The sequence below is a fragment of the Haemaphysalis longicornis genome, unplaced genomic scaffold (assembly GCF_048455015.1).
Source record: "Haemaphysalis longicornis isolate Haplotype H1 unplaced genomic scaffold, Haemaphysalis longicornis Haplotype H1 scaffold_5, whole genome shotgun sequence".
Classification (NCBI taxonomy): Eukaryota; Metazoa; Arthropoda; class Arachnida; order Ixodida; family Ixodidae; genus Haemaphysalis; species Haemaphysalis longicornis.
In genome coordinates this window covers 11,066,426-11,078,505 of record NW_027526385.1, presented here as the reverse complement: position 1 = coordinate 11,078,505, position 12,080 = coordinate 11,066,426, and the positions used below count along the sequence as shown (strand labels likewise).

At 43.8% G+C, this 12,080-nt stretch overlaps 1 protein-coding gene across 1 annotated transcript in view; it reads left to right on the top strand.

Moving 5' to 3' along the window:
- Nucleotides 1-3,799: 3,799 nt before the first annotated feature.
- Nucleotides 3,800-12,080, top strand: part of LOC144138991 (uncharacterized) — a 31,947-nt gene continuing 23,666 nt past the window's right edge. Inside the window, exons 1-3 of the mRNA XM_077671492.1 lie at nucleotides 3,800-3,842; nucleotides 10,697-10,783; nucleotides 10,931-10,989. Of these exons, the coding sequence (XP_077527618.1) occupies nucleotides 10,708-10,783; nucleotides 10,931-10,989 (135 nt within the window). The 5' untranslated portion in view covers nucleotides 3,800-3,842; nucleotides 10,697-10,707. The remainder of the gene's footprint in view (nucleotides 3,843-10,696; nucleotides 10,784-10,930; nucleotides 10,990-12,080) is intronic.

Genomic DNA, 12,080 nt, shown 5'->3' with positions numbered 1-12,080 from the left:
GCGCTGTCGCCCGTCCGGGCATACACACACGCACACCATCACCAGAAACACACTGTCCGTCCCGAGTCCGAGTCTCCGCGCGCGGTTCTTCTTCACCACCACGGCACCGCCCGCTCCTACACGTTCCCTCGCGCCATCACTCGGGCACCCGCCTCTCCCAAGTCTTGCGGCCCCGTAGCCGAACGGCAGGCGAGGAGGGCAAGGGAAGGGAGCTCACGGCGAGGGGCTCCGGGCAACACCCTCTAGGCCAGAAGGTGTGCCAAGGCGCTCCCCACACCCGGAACCTATGTTTCGAGTGATTACGCCCAAAAAAGATGACCAATAAAGTTCTCTCTCTCTCTTTCTTATTTCAAACAAGGAAATAATTAGTCAATTATTAAAGCGACACCCGCCGTGTCTGTTGTTCAATCAGATGACTTGACTATAGCTTTCACGATTGTAGACACTCAAACAATGAAGCGCTCCAATTATCGTCAACAGAGATGGCGAGTCATTCGAGCAACGGGAAAGCAGTGGGGGCACATGAAGGGTCGTCTGGTTTGACTGGTTTTTTCTGGGCGACGAGAAAATTATCGCGCAACGAATCACCAAGTGAAGGGTTACGCACACCTGAAAGCCACGGAGAACCAGATCAGAAATTTAGATATCTCAAAGGTACCTCCGATTAACCCATGGAACTGGATGGATGTCGCCATCGGAACAACACAAGTCCAAATGGTAGTTGTTTGTCTAATGTACAACACGAAGAAAGTCCATTTAAAAATGTCATCGTGTAAACAAAGTCCGCGAAAACGGCGGAACTGGGTGACCCTACGATGTGCACTGGCAAGTACCCTAATGGTTCCCCCGAGGCCCGCGACCAACTAACAACTGATCAGAAATGGAAGAAAAAAGGAAAGCTACGCGAGCAAGGGTCATAATGTGCATCGAGCGTGCTAAGTACGGGAATTCACCCAAGATACTTCAAGCGATCCGACGCACATGCCACATGAAGTTTCCGCGAGCACTACCTTAAGGTTGTCCTGGACAGATGGTGCTCCAGACGACCCGCGTACCCACGTTCGATTTTACAGAGCGCATGTGCCACAGACGCTGGAAGCATCCATGAAAGCAAACGTGTGGACTATTGAGGTCGAGCTAACACGGACACGACATTGATTTGTACCATGACAGAAATGCGTACGTGAACATATCAAACGCTTTTGCCGTTGATTACTTGGAAAGCAGGAACGCTGGATTACCACTGGAAAGTATAAATCGTCCCTTTATATTCAGCATTTTTGTTTATGGCGTGGCCTGTAGGATGTTTGATCCACTCATGCCTGGGTGCTCTATTTCTCAAGTCACAAGTTGAAATTTTGAGTTACTAGAAGTAACTAAAAACTACGCAGTATGTTTGCTGGCAAATATTTCTTGCATGGGTGGTACTTTGGTAAAACAAAACGTATAGGATGTTCATGAGTCAGACCAATTTATATGCTGGAAGAGATAACCGTTACAAAAATGTAACAGACGCACTCATCAAAAACCTTTCCTGGAAATGATCTGGCATACAATTTCTAGAGTACAGTAATACTAGGGCGCTAGCTATTTTTACGGCCACCTTACGTGAACACAGTCATTGCTTCAGCTGAATGGACACTATTTCAGAAGTTTGCTTGTTTCCAGGCGGACATTTTCAGGCTTTACGCGTACGATCTACACCTGGGCGATGAGGCGCGTCATAGTGAAGGGCAGTTAGCGTTGACCACCTGTGAGAATCTAACGTGCTACGAAATCTCCACGAACCGTTTTTGTTTATCGCTACTACACACACACACACACAAAACTGTCGCCTTGGGGGGTATAGGGCTCATTCCTTCCAGCTCAGCAGCACAACGCTTCAGCCAGTGAGCCATAAAGGTGGGCGTGTTTACTTGTTTCCCCAGGATTTTATATCTGGGTACCCAACCGGCAAGTATAATATATAAGAATCAAATGCGCTCATAGAGTACCACGAAGTAATATAGCAACGTAAAAGGTTCCTCTCTGTAGGCTCATTCATTTTCCTCTACATTATGACTCATGAGGAGTGGCGGAAAAGGTATATATTTAAAATTACATCAAAAGCCCCATCAAAAGCCTCGCCTGTTACTAGAATCACTTCACATACAGACGATGGAACACACGCTGAATCGCAACTCCGCAAGCCTGCCGCCAACCTATGCAAGTTGCCTGCACAGCGTTGTGATCATTTGTGATCGTTATGATCACTAAGGCGATCATTTCCCTTCAAGATTTGATTGTGACCAATGCTTCTGTGTGTGGTGCCGAAACGTTAATTTCCTTTAAACTGAACTGACTTGTGGTCGGCGTCCTTGTCTTTGTTCTTTGAACTGTAGTATGCGCCGCAGTTAGTTTGATATATCCAATAGTTCTATATAGCGAAATACGACAATGACGAATTTATTGTTTTGAGTTCCCAATACGCGGGACACCCCCATCCCCGCAAGCGGAAACCAACACAATGAAGTATGTCGTTACATACAATACACAAAATAATCCTTTTATTGCAAGCAATAAGGCTGGTTACTTTCCGCCTCAACTGCCTACTTCGCAAAAAAGAGGAGATTCCTGTCTTCACTTTTATTTTGGCGGCGTCAACTAGCACAGCACTTCAGTCCGTGTCCTTCAATATCGAAGCAATAACGTCTGAGCATATCAACTGCCGACGGCGCTTAATTAAGCATTGGACGGCTTTCACTCGCAGCATCCTCTGCCTCTTTGGTGCTTTCAGCAATAGCAGCTGCCATGACATCGGCGACGGTGTCTGCGTCAGAGGGGCTCACAGTGACGACAACCTGGCCCTTGACGATACTCAGGAAATCGCCAAATGAATTCCATGGTCCCGTTTTGTTGTGCAAGTTTGCAGTCACGAGCCATTTTTAACTAGCCTGGCTTTCCACTACGCTTCAGTTACGGAAAGGGTCGGGTGTCACGCCGCTCCATGTGAGGCTCAACGTCTCAACCACGGCCAATCAACATCTCAATTACTTTTGTGAGACCATGCATTTCGGCGGGAATTGTAGGATCGCTGAGTTCGATATATCCGATGTGAACTTCGTTATAACGAATATGTTTCGCGTGTGTTTTCGTAATTGATTTGTTTTTGTTTTGATATATGGCATAATTCGCTGGCCGGGTTCGTTGTAATCGGTTTGACTGTACGCATCTGTCCTGTGCGAAAGGGGAAACATCGAGGGCATTGTCGAAATGTGAACGGCCTTGCGGGCCATGTTTCAGGAAAATAAACCTGCTCACAACGCTCTTCCACTGTATTGTAACATGGCGGCAGATGACACGAACCATGTAGCGATGAAGCGATGTATTTGCACAATGCGATGAACTGTTTGTATGCGGCCATAACTGAGCCTGGGCTGGCTGCGCCCAGAGCGCACACAGATTCTTCCTCGTCGTCGTCGTGGGTGGTGTGCCATGGCGCCACGGCGATTGCCCGGCCCGTCCCGTGACAATATTCTAGGATAAACAGACTTCATCCTGACAAAACTTATCCTGTTGGTGGGAAAACTTAAAGAGCAGAAGAGAAAAAAAGAGCGGCTGTTTGAGTCTTTCTTTTACTGCTAAACACCTGTAAGAGCATTTTAGTGCCCTTAGCATACGCACAGTTCAAAACTCTATAACCTTTGAGCGCGCACTAAGAAAATGTGGGAAAGGACACCGACTATTCAAGCGAAGAAAAAAATGGAATGTTCCGAAAGAAAACCTATGCTTTATAAGCCATCACACCTGCCATCGGCATTTGGTGACCTACTCGAGGTTTTGTGAGCAGTCGAAATCAGTCGGCAAGTATAAGTTTTGAATCTTATGCCTGTCTTGCTGAGGGGCCTGCCCTGACCGCATTGTTGCTTTGAAGGAAACGGTGTTCTTGATCACTGACCAGTTAAATTTTTTTTTGATCAAGCTGATATGCCAGGTGCACTGGGTAAACGGTGATTATTGTGAAACAAGGACTACCATATGATTTTAACTGATTCGAATACTTCTTATAGACTTCCAGAAACTCCAAGATGTTTCGCTTTGCATGGTAGACCATAAATTTGGATTTCAGGTCTAGTTTATTTTCAAAGGAGGTTTTGTAGCCGGCAGGTTGGAAGTGACACTATTTCTTAGTGAATCTCGCATCCTTCCCATTTTTGTACCCTATGTACTACAAAAAAATCATCCGCCATTTTACTTTGGGAAGCTGAATGACCAATGTTAGCAGATGGCATAGAGTGGACACAGAGTTTTGAACTAAGTTTTGTACTCATTCATTGTGAACTGTGTAATTAGGACAAGTAAATGAATCCCAGAGTGAATATACATTCATCTTGGTCATTAGTTATCATACCATGTTTGTTGGGAAAGTTTCCATAAAGGTAGAGTTACAGCTGCTTTCTGTAACCATACTGCTGCTGTAGGTGACCGTGTAGGTAGCAGACGCGAATTCTGCAACGTTTACAACTTAATTGTGAACTCACTATGATAAGTAACACGTAAATGAAACTTGTCGTAATGACAGAGTTCTATTAGCGTCCATTTTGATTTTTGATTGTGGGGTTTAACGCGCCGACGCAACGCAGGCGATGAGGCGCGCCGTAGTGGAGGGCTCCGGATTAATTTTGACCACCTGGGGATCTTTAACGTGCGCCGAAATCTCGTACACACGGGCGTTTTTGCTTTTCGCCTCCATCAGAAAAGCGGCCGCCGCGGCCGGGAATCGAACCCGCGACCGCGTGCTCAGCAGCGCAACGCCTTAGCCACTGAGCCACCGCGGCGGGTTCTATTAGCGTCCAGTTATCGCATCATTGTGTTAGTGATAACTAAGCTCATTAATAAGAGAAGGCGCACCCGGTTTCTGCTGAGCACTTAGTTTCGATAAAGTCTGCTGTGAGTGCAAGGCATTTTTTGCTCGCGCACAGAAAAGAATGCATAGAACCTTGGCACCCAGAGCGTCGCTTTAAAAAGGAGGTCCTACGCGCTAATAATAACCTGTGCCATAAGACCTGCTGTCGGGGACAAGCCCCAATGGAGTTACGATATGTGGGGCTTTCATTCTGACAATACATTTACCATTACACACCAAAAAAGTAACAAAAAATGTTGTCACCTGCATTAATGTTACTAATAAACTTACTTATAAAATTTATACTAGGTAAAAAATCACAAAGCACCACGTACCGGTTCAATGATTGCGAGTGCATAAATATACTATATTTGACAAAAAACTGCGCATAAAAGAGGGGGAATTTGGACATACACACAGATCATATACGATGTTTATGGGCGAAACTAAAGTAAGAAAGGCCATTTAACAGGTATCAAACTCTGCCTTAAACATTACCCCCATCACGTAACCATTAAAAAGACACAAAGGTACCATATACTAAATAAGATATTTATATAAATATTAAAACTCAGAAGGAAAATTTAACGCTTGGTAGGCGGTCATTCGATGTATACCGCCGCCGAAAAGAATGTAGAAGAATTAGCCTGGGGAATAGAAGTGTGGGAGTACGGCGGCCGGCGTAGCTAAGTCCACTGGAATATCTTGTATGCGAAGGGGATTTACTGCGCCACCTTGGAAGGGCGACGGTAACGTAGCGCTTGTTCATGGCCTCGACAAACTCACTTTTGAATCAGGGCGTTTGGATTCCGCATGAGGAGGACTTACTAACTCTCCGTTTCAGGGGCGCTCCTCTAAATTACCTTCCTGACGTTAAGAAACATGCCTTGTAACAGGAAAATTGCAATTTTAGGATTAAAAGGGACACACATTATGTTTTTAAACTTTTTTTCTAAACATAAAATGCTTTCAGAATGCAGTAAACAAGCGCATCCAAGGCGTAGAATAGAGAGTCACAAGAAGGTCAGCCAATTATTACTGCTTCATGCTCGTCAGATAACTTGGAAGCTTATACAAAATATTTTTCTCTCCCTATCGGTCTGAGCCTTCTTTGCGCTGGAACGATGTCACTGAAGCTGACGATCAAATCCGAGAGTTGGGCGAGTTGGTTGCGGTCTAATGAATTCATACTGCTAGCGAACTTCAGCACAGGACGACAAAGGAAAAGATGAAACACACAGACGAAGCACATGCGGGTGTTTCGTTGGTTCCTTCTTCATTCTGTGTTAAAGTTCGCTGCAGTATGAGTTCATCACTCAAGCTGTTCCACGGTCATTGGTCGGATCAATTTCAATTGCGAAATAAAAGCCTTCTATAGTCTTTACAAGAAAAATCACGAGTCCTAAAGTAAAGCAGACACAAACTGGAAGGCCTATCTGCAGAGATGAGAAAATCACGCAGTGCTGATCTGTGTCGATGATAGCTATTTTGCAATGCTTCCAGGCGCGAAGGAAAGAGTGAAAACGTTTATAAACAGTGTTACTTGGCCACTAGATTGTTGAATTTCTCAGGGAATAACCCACCGTTTGCCGACAACAGACGACTGAGGATACTCTAAAACCCCAAATCTCTTGAATGAAATGATGTAACTGGATAACCGGTGGCGAATTATGATTCTTAGCAGTATGCTTTATACGCTTTTGTACTTCATGTCAGCTTGGTAAAATATTTAATTGCGTAACATTCTTTGCAATGTACTCCCCCAGCCAAGACCGCGTAACGCCCTGCATTTTGCGAGAAATGTATAATTGGCCGAAGTAAAACGTTTATTTCTTATAATAGCCCGTACGGATATATGGTCGGACAGAATTTTGGTTAAAAAAAAAAAAAAAAAACAAACCACGAAAAACTGAAAAGACAGCAAATTTACAGAAATTAACCAAAGAAGTAAAACATATGCATCTTTTACATTTCCTAAAAAGCCGAAGACTAAACTAGGAAAGCAAAAAAACAACAACATTGCAAATGCGAACAAAATAGCAAAAACGATCCAACTGTGTAACGCTCTGCATTTCCACAAAAATGCATAACTGCCGGAAATTGCACATCTAATCGTTATAACAGTGTAAACAGAAACAATTGGTTGAGCGGAATTTTGATAAACCTAAAATACAAAAAGAGAAAAAGAGCAAAATTACAGAACTAACTGCAGAAATAAAGATATATGCCTCTCCTAGATCTCCAATAACTAAGACTAAAGCATATAGCCTGGAAAAGAATAAAGAAAACACGAATAAAAAATCTGGAAAATGGATCAGTCCTGCACTAGGCCTTGCATTTGCAAAAAAATATATAATTGGCAAATAAAGGCCCTTAATCACAGTGATGGTGTAAATTCCTATGATTTCCAAAATTAAGGACGAGAGAAGATTGGAAGAATAGAATAACGCAACGCATAACCAAACCTGGCGGGAAAGAATTTCCAATCTAGACAAGCGGCGCAAGAATGCTACGCCTTAGTAGAGAATTCTCTGGGTTTCTCGAGTTTCTTATAAATTTTGAAAATTTGGTCTTTCTGTCAGTCCCTCCATTTAGCCACCTGAAAAATTACAACATTCTGAAACGAGAGGTTTTATAGGCAAAATTCTTCGAATATGGTACACGGCTTCATACTTGTCAACATTGTTGAGCAAAACGAAAACTGTAGACACATTTGAGGCAAAACATCAGTACATAATCAGCATTTGCAGTGTTCTTTTAATTGAAAATAGATATGTGCTTGATATTCGCGATGGGAGAAAGAAAAACAAGTGTAGAAAAACAATATTCTGAAGCGAGAAAATCTGTAGAAATTCAGAGAATAATATACTAATGCGTAGCATTCTTACGCCGCTTTACAGAAAAATATAGCTATGAGTAGTGAAATAAGTTGAAATATTTTTTTCTTTTTAAGTTTGCTCACATTTATTCTCGTCAATAATGTAAATTCATTGCATTGTAGCGATGAAGTGGCTTTGTTTCCTTCACAAAAACTCTTTATTTTCACAAAGAAAGACTAAGGGTACGTGGACCAAGGTAGACATAAGTACCTGGCTCGATCCCCGTTCCCTTTGCAGACACCACCAGCAGAACTTCGCCAATTATGTTTTTTTTAGAAGATGCAAGACGTAGTGGAGAGTTGGTCCGTTTACGCTATTTTTTAAGCGTATTTCCTTCGTTCTCTTGCGGATTTTTATTGTTTATTCTTCGGTTTTGGGGGGAGATATATAAGAAGCATAGTTTTGATTTCGTCAGATCAGTTTTGTTTATTTTTATTTTTTAATTTTTTATTTTTCGAAATTCTGTTTTTCCAGTTATCTTCATTTACGCTATTTTAACGAATAAATGTGAACTTCCGCCAAATCGGAGAATTTCTTGCGTAAATGCAGGGCATTACAATGTCTTTGACCTTTTTCGCTATTTTTTATTTCGTATTTCGAACATTTTATTGCAGACTATGTTCGTTTCGTCTTTTGTTTTGGCAGATGTACGAGATTTATATCTGATTTTGTCAGATCATTCTTGTTAAAGTTGCTTTTTCAATTTTTCTTGTTTTTTGGTTTTTAAATATTATGTACGACCAATTATTCCATTCACGCTATAATAAATATTGAAGTTAAAACTTCTTCCTAAATTTTTTTTGGGAGATTCGGGTTGTTACACTGTTCCCGCTGTGGGAGTACTCGGCGAAGAATGCTACACATTAAACTACAGGAAGGGCTGGCGGCGCTCTTACAATTCTATCAGTAGCGAAGGTTTCTGATGGATGACGAGCGAGACGCTGAGCGCGCGAAAATGAAATGATGGGAGCAAACCTGCGCATTGTTTATACAGGATTTTTCTCATGCAGCCGGGGAAAGGAGGAAAAAAATTTACACCATCTTCCCGCGAGGGGAACCATGGGGTAGATGCAACGCATCGGGGGTTGCCGGTGCGTTTCCGTTGTGTTAGTGATGTCAGCGTGTGGATTGCTGTTGTTGTGTATCGTATTGACGCCGCATGTTCACCCCCGATGCGTCGCATCTACCGCATGATTCCCCTCGCGGGAAGATGGTGTAAATTTTTAACCCAGCACAAGTTGCGCGCTAACGTACAGCTGGCACGGCGACGGGAGCGAGCGCAGCCGAGCGCAAGCTGCGCGCTGACCGCGCTGACGCACAGATGGCGCTGCGGTGAGAGCGGCGGAGCGCGCAGCTGCCGCGGCGAGGAGAATGGGGGAGGGATGCGGACTACGCCGCGACAACGACAAGGCGAGTTAAAGAGATGCGTTGCATCTAATACTCGCGAACCAGTTCTATCGGCGGCTCGCGCGCCTTTCGCGTGTGGCGACCCCGCGTTGCCTGTGTGCAGTGTGTTAAACATTGTTCGGCGCGGTGTGCTCCGCTGCGACATAGTGTAGCGCTTGTCGCCGTCTGCCCAATTTTCGAGAAACTTTGAAGTGTTTTAGAATATGCTGCGATGCCTTTCAAGACGCTGACGTTTTTTGCTCAGAACTGTGAGGTTGTGAGTTGCTGGAACAAAAAGTAAATTGATTGATATAGGGTTTAACGCGCCGACGCAACGCAGGCGATGAGGCGTGCCGTAGTGGAGGGTTCCGGATTAGTTTTGACCACCTGGTTATCTTTAACGTGCGCCGAAATCTCGTACACACGGGCGTTTTTGCTTTTCGCCTCCATCAGAAAAGCGGCCGCCGCGGCCGGGAATCGAACCCGCGACCTTGTGCACAAAAAATAAATATTCTAGAGCATATGCGCATGATATAGAATGGCGAAAATGCAGTGGAATTGTGACACGCTTTTTTGCATCACTTACCCATGGAATCTATGTTGAGACATCGTTGAGCGTCGTGGATAAACTACAAAAGCTTCCTACCAACGACAAACTCTCATCAAACCACATTGTGTGTACACACGATGTGCTTTGCGAAAACAGCGACAATACGAAAGCGTGATTGTTTTTGCCCACAAAGTTCATAAAACCACAGAGGAGGCGTAATTTCCTTCCTGCGGAGTCAAATATTGTTCATTGTTCAGTCCACACACATGGGTTGCAGGTAATACCGTGTGTTGCCAAATTATGATTGAACCTTGCTATACAATAGAAACTAACCATGGATATTGATGCGAAACGTTGAGTGTTCTACTTTCTTAGAAAATGGCGTGGATCTTGTATACAAAACCGGGCTTCAGCATTTGTTACAGACGGACAGGAAAGCACTATTTGAATGCCTCTGCAGAGTTAAAGCAAGTGTGGCCCCAACCATAAATGTCGAGTGGTACTGTGCGCCTAGCTGAGGGTAGATACATAATGATCCCTTGTAAAAGTGTGATGTTCATAATCCGTAGGGATCGGCATGTCTAGTTTTCAAAACGTAGCAGCAAAAGGCGGCCACCAGACTGTATTGTCAGGTACCTTTGAAGCCCATTACACGAAATTCCACTCTTTTATTGCGATTTTTGCCATATAACGTTGATGGCTTCTGCTTATTGTTAAACATTTATTTCAGAATGTTTAAACATCTTACAGCCGCTTTCCTGAAAGAAGAAGGCGGACGGGACTGTTATTGAATGGGTGGCTACTTTTGCAGCTCGTATAAACAAATATTATTCCACATACGCCTGTACCCCTGATTTCATGGCATAAGGGGAAGTCCTTGTGTGAACAAACGTCACGTTCAGAGAAAAATTTTGCGAAGTTTCTGAAAGATGCACAGGTGCAACATCAAGAAGCACATACAATGGTTTCAAGTCCTGTGTTATGTCCATTGCACAGGAACACCGATCATGCGGGCAGGGATCATCACCGCCGCCTGTGCTGTCACCATGGCTTTCCTTTTACCAGGATTTGGTACAGCTCAATGTAAGGCCAGGGTGTTTTGTTCTCTGCACGTGCCTTTCATTTAATCGCAATGCAAAAAAAAAACATCTTCATTAATAAACTCATTTTTTAGAGACAAATGGCGCGCTTTAGGGATATGATTGTTAGCGCTTTTTATCCACTTTGTAGGTGCTGGTGACTTGAAGTGCAAGAATGTCGCCATTAAGGATACACTGGGCCTGAGCGAGGTATAGTACACGTTTCGCATTATTTTCCTCGGGAAACTGCTTTAAAGTGTAGCTTTTGTTAAACCTTAGGCTACCGTATAGTTCCGAGATAACGCACTCCCTAGAAACATCGCCCACACCCCTGTAAGGCTATAATATTCAGTTTACTAAAAGACTGCAAAGATCGCGCGCCGCGAAAGTCGCGCTATCTTCGACACTTTCGAAAGCCTAGGGAGCTTCCTCCGCGAAAACGCTTTGCGGCCGCGAACACCGCTCATGTCTACGTTTTGAACAAAAAAGGCACAACCTGTCCGGCCTTTTTACTTTATGTTTCCGCAGTTTGGGTTGGCGGTGCGGCCACTTTTTGTAGCTTTTTGCACCTGATCCAAAAGCTCGGTCATCCCGTATATTTTTCACTTGATACCTCCGTACTTTCGGTGGGCGTTTTTTCGTAATTATACAGTATTTTAATAATTACTTTGTAGTTGATTTTTTGGCTATGTTCTCCATGGCATTGCACTCACACACAAGTGTGGGTGCTTCTGCACAATGCTTCAGAGAATAACAATTTTTGTTTTACATAAAGGCCCATTATAATTCCCAAAAGCAGTTCAAGTGTACACACAAAAGACCGCTCATGATCGCTCAGATGCTAGGTGTAATGACGATGCCCTGTTTGACGGCGGTAGGCAGCGAAATAAGTTATTTTTGACGACCTATGTTCTGGGCATTCTTATTGATAAGAAGATAGATCTTTGCACTCATGAGGTAGCAGTGGCTTTATTGCCACGAAGTGGCCGTAGGGCTAAGAACAGCGTCTGCGTGCTTTCCGAGTCCGAGCAACAATGTCGTCTTCTTCCGCCAGTCAGTCAATGAGGATTACAGGTGATAATTTCATGATAATTATAATAAATAAAGCTGGCGTCAGATGCAGTTGATAGAGGCGGCTGGCATTGCAGTGACAGACGACGGCGTGTGTAGTATGCTGTAGTGGATACTTGCGACATTAAAATGTTGCGTGGCTACATAGCAAATGAGGCGGACGATTGTAAACGATGAGCGATCTTGTGCAGAACTTTTTTTTCAGGATTTTTTGTCAGACCACGTAATAT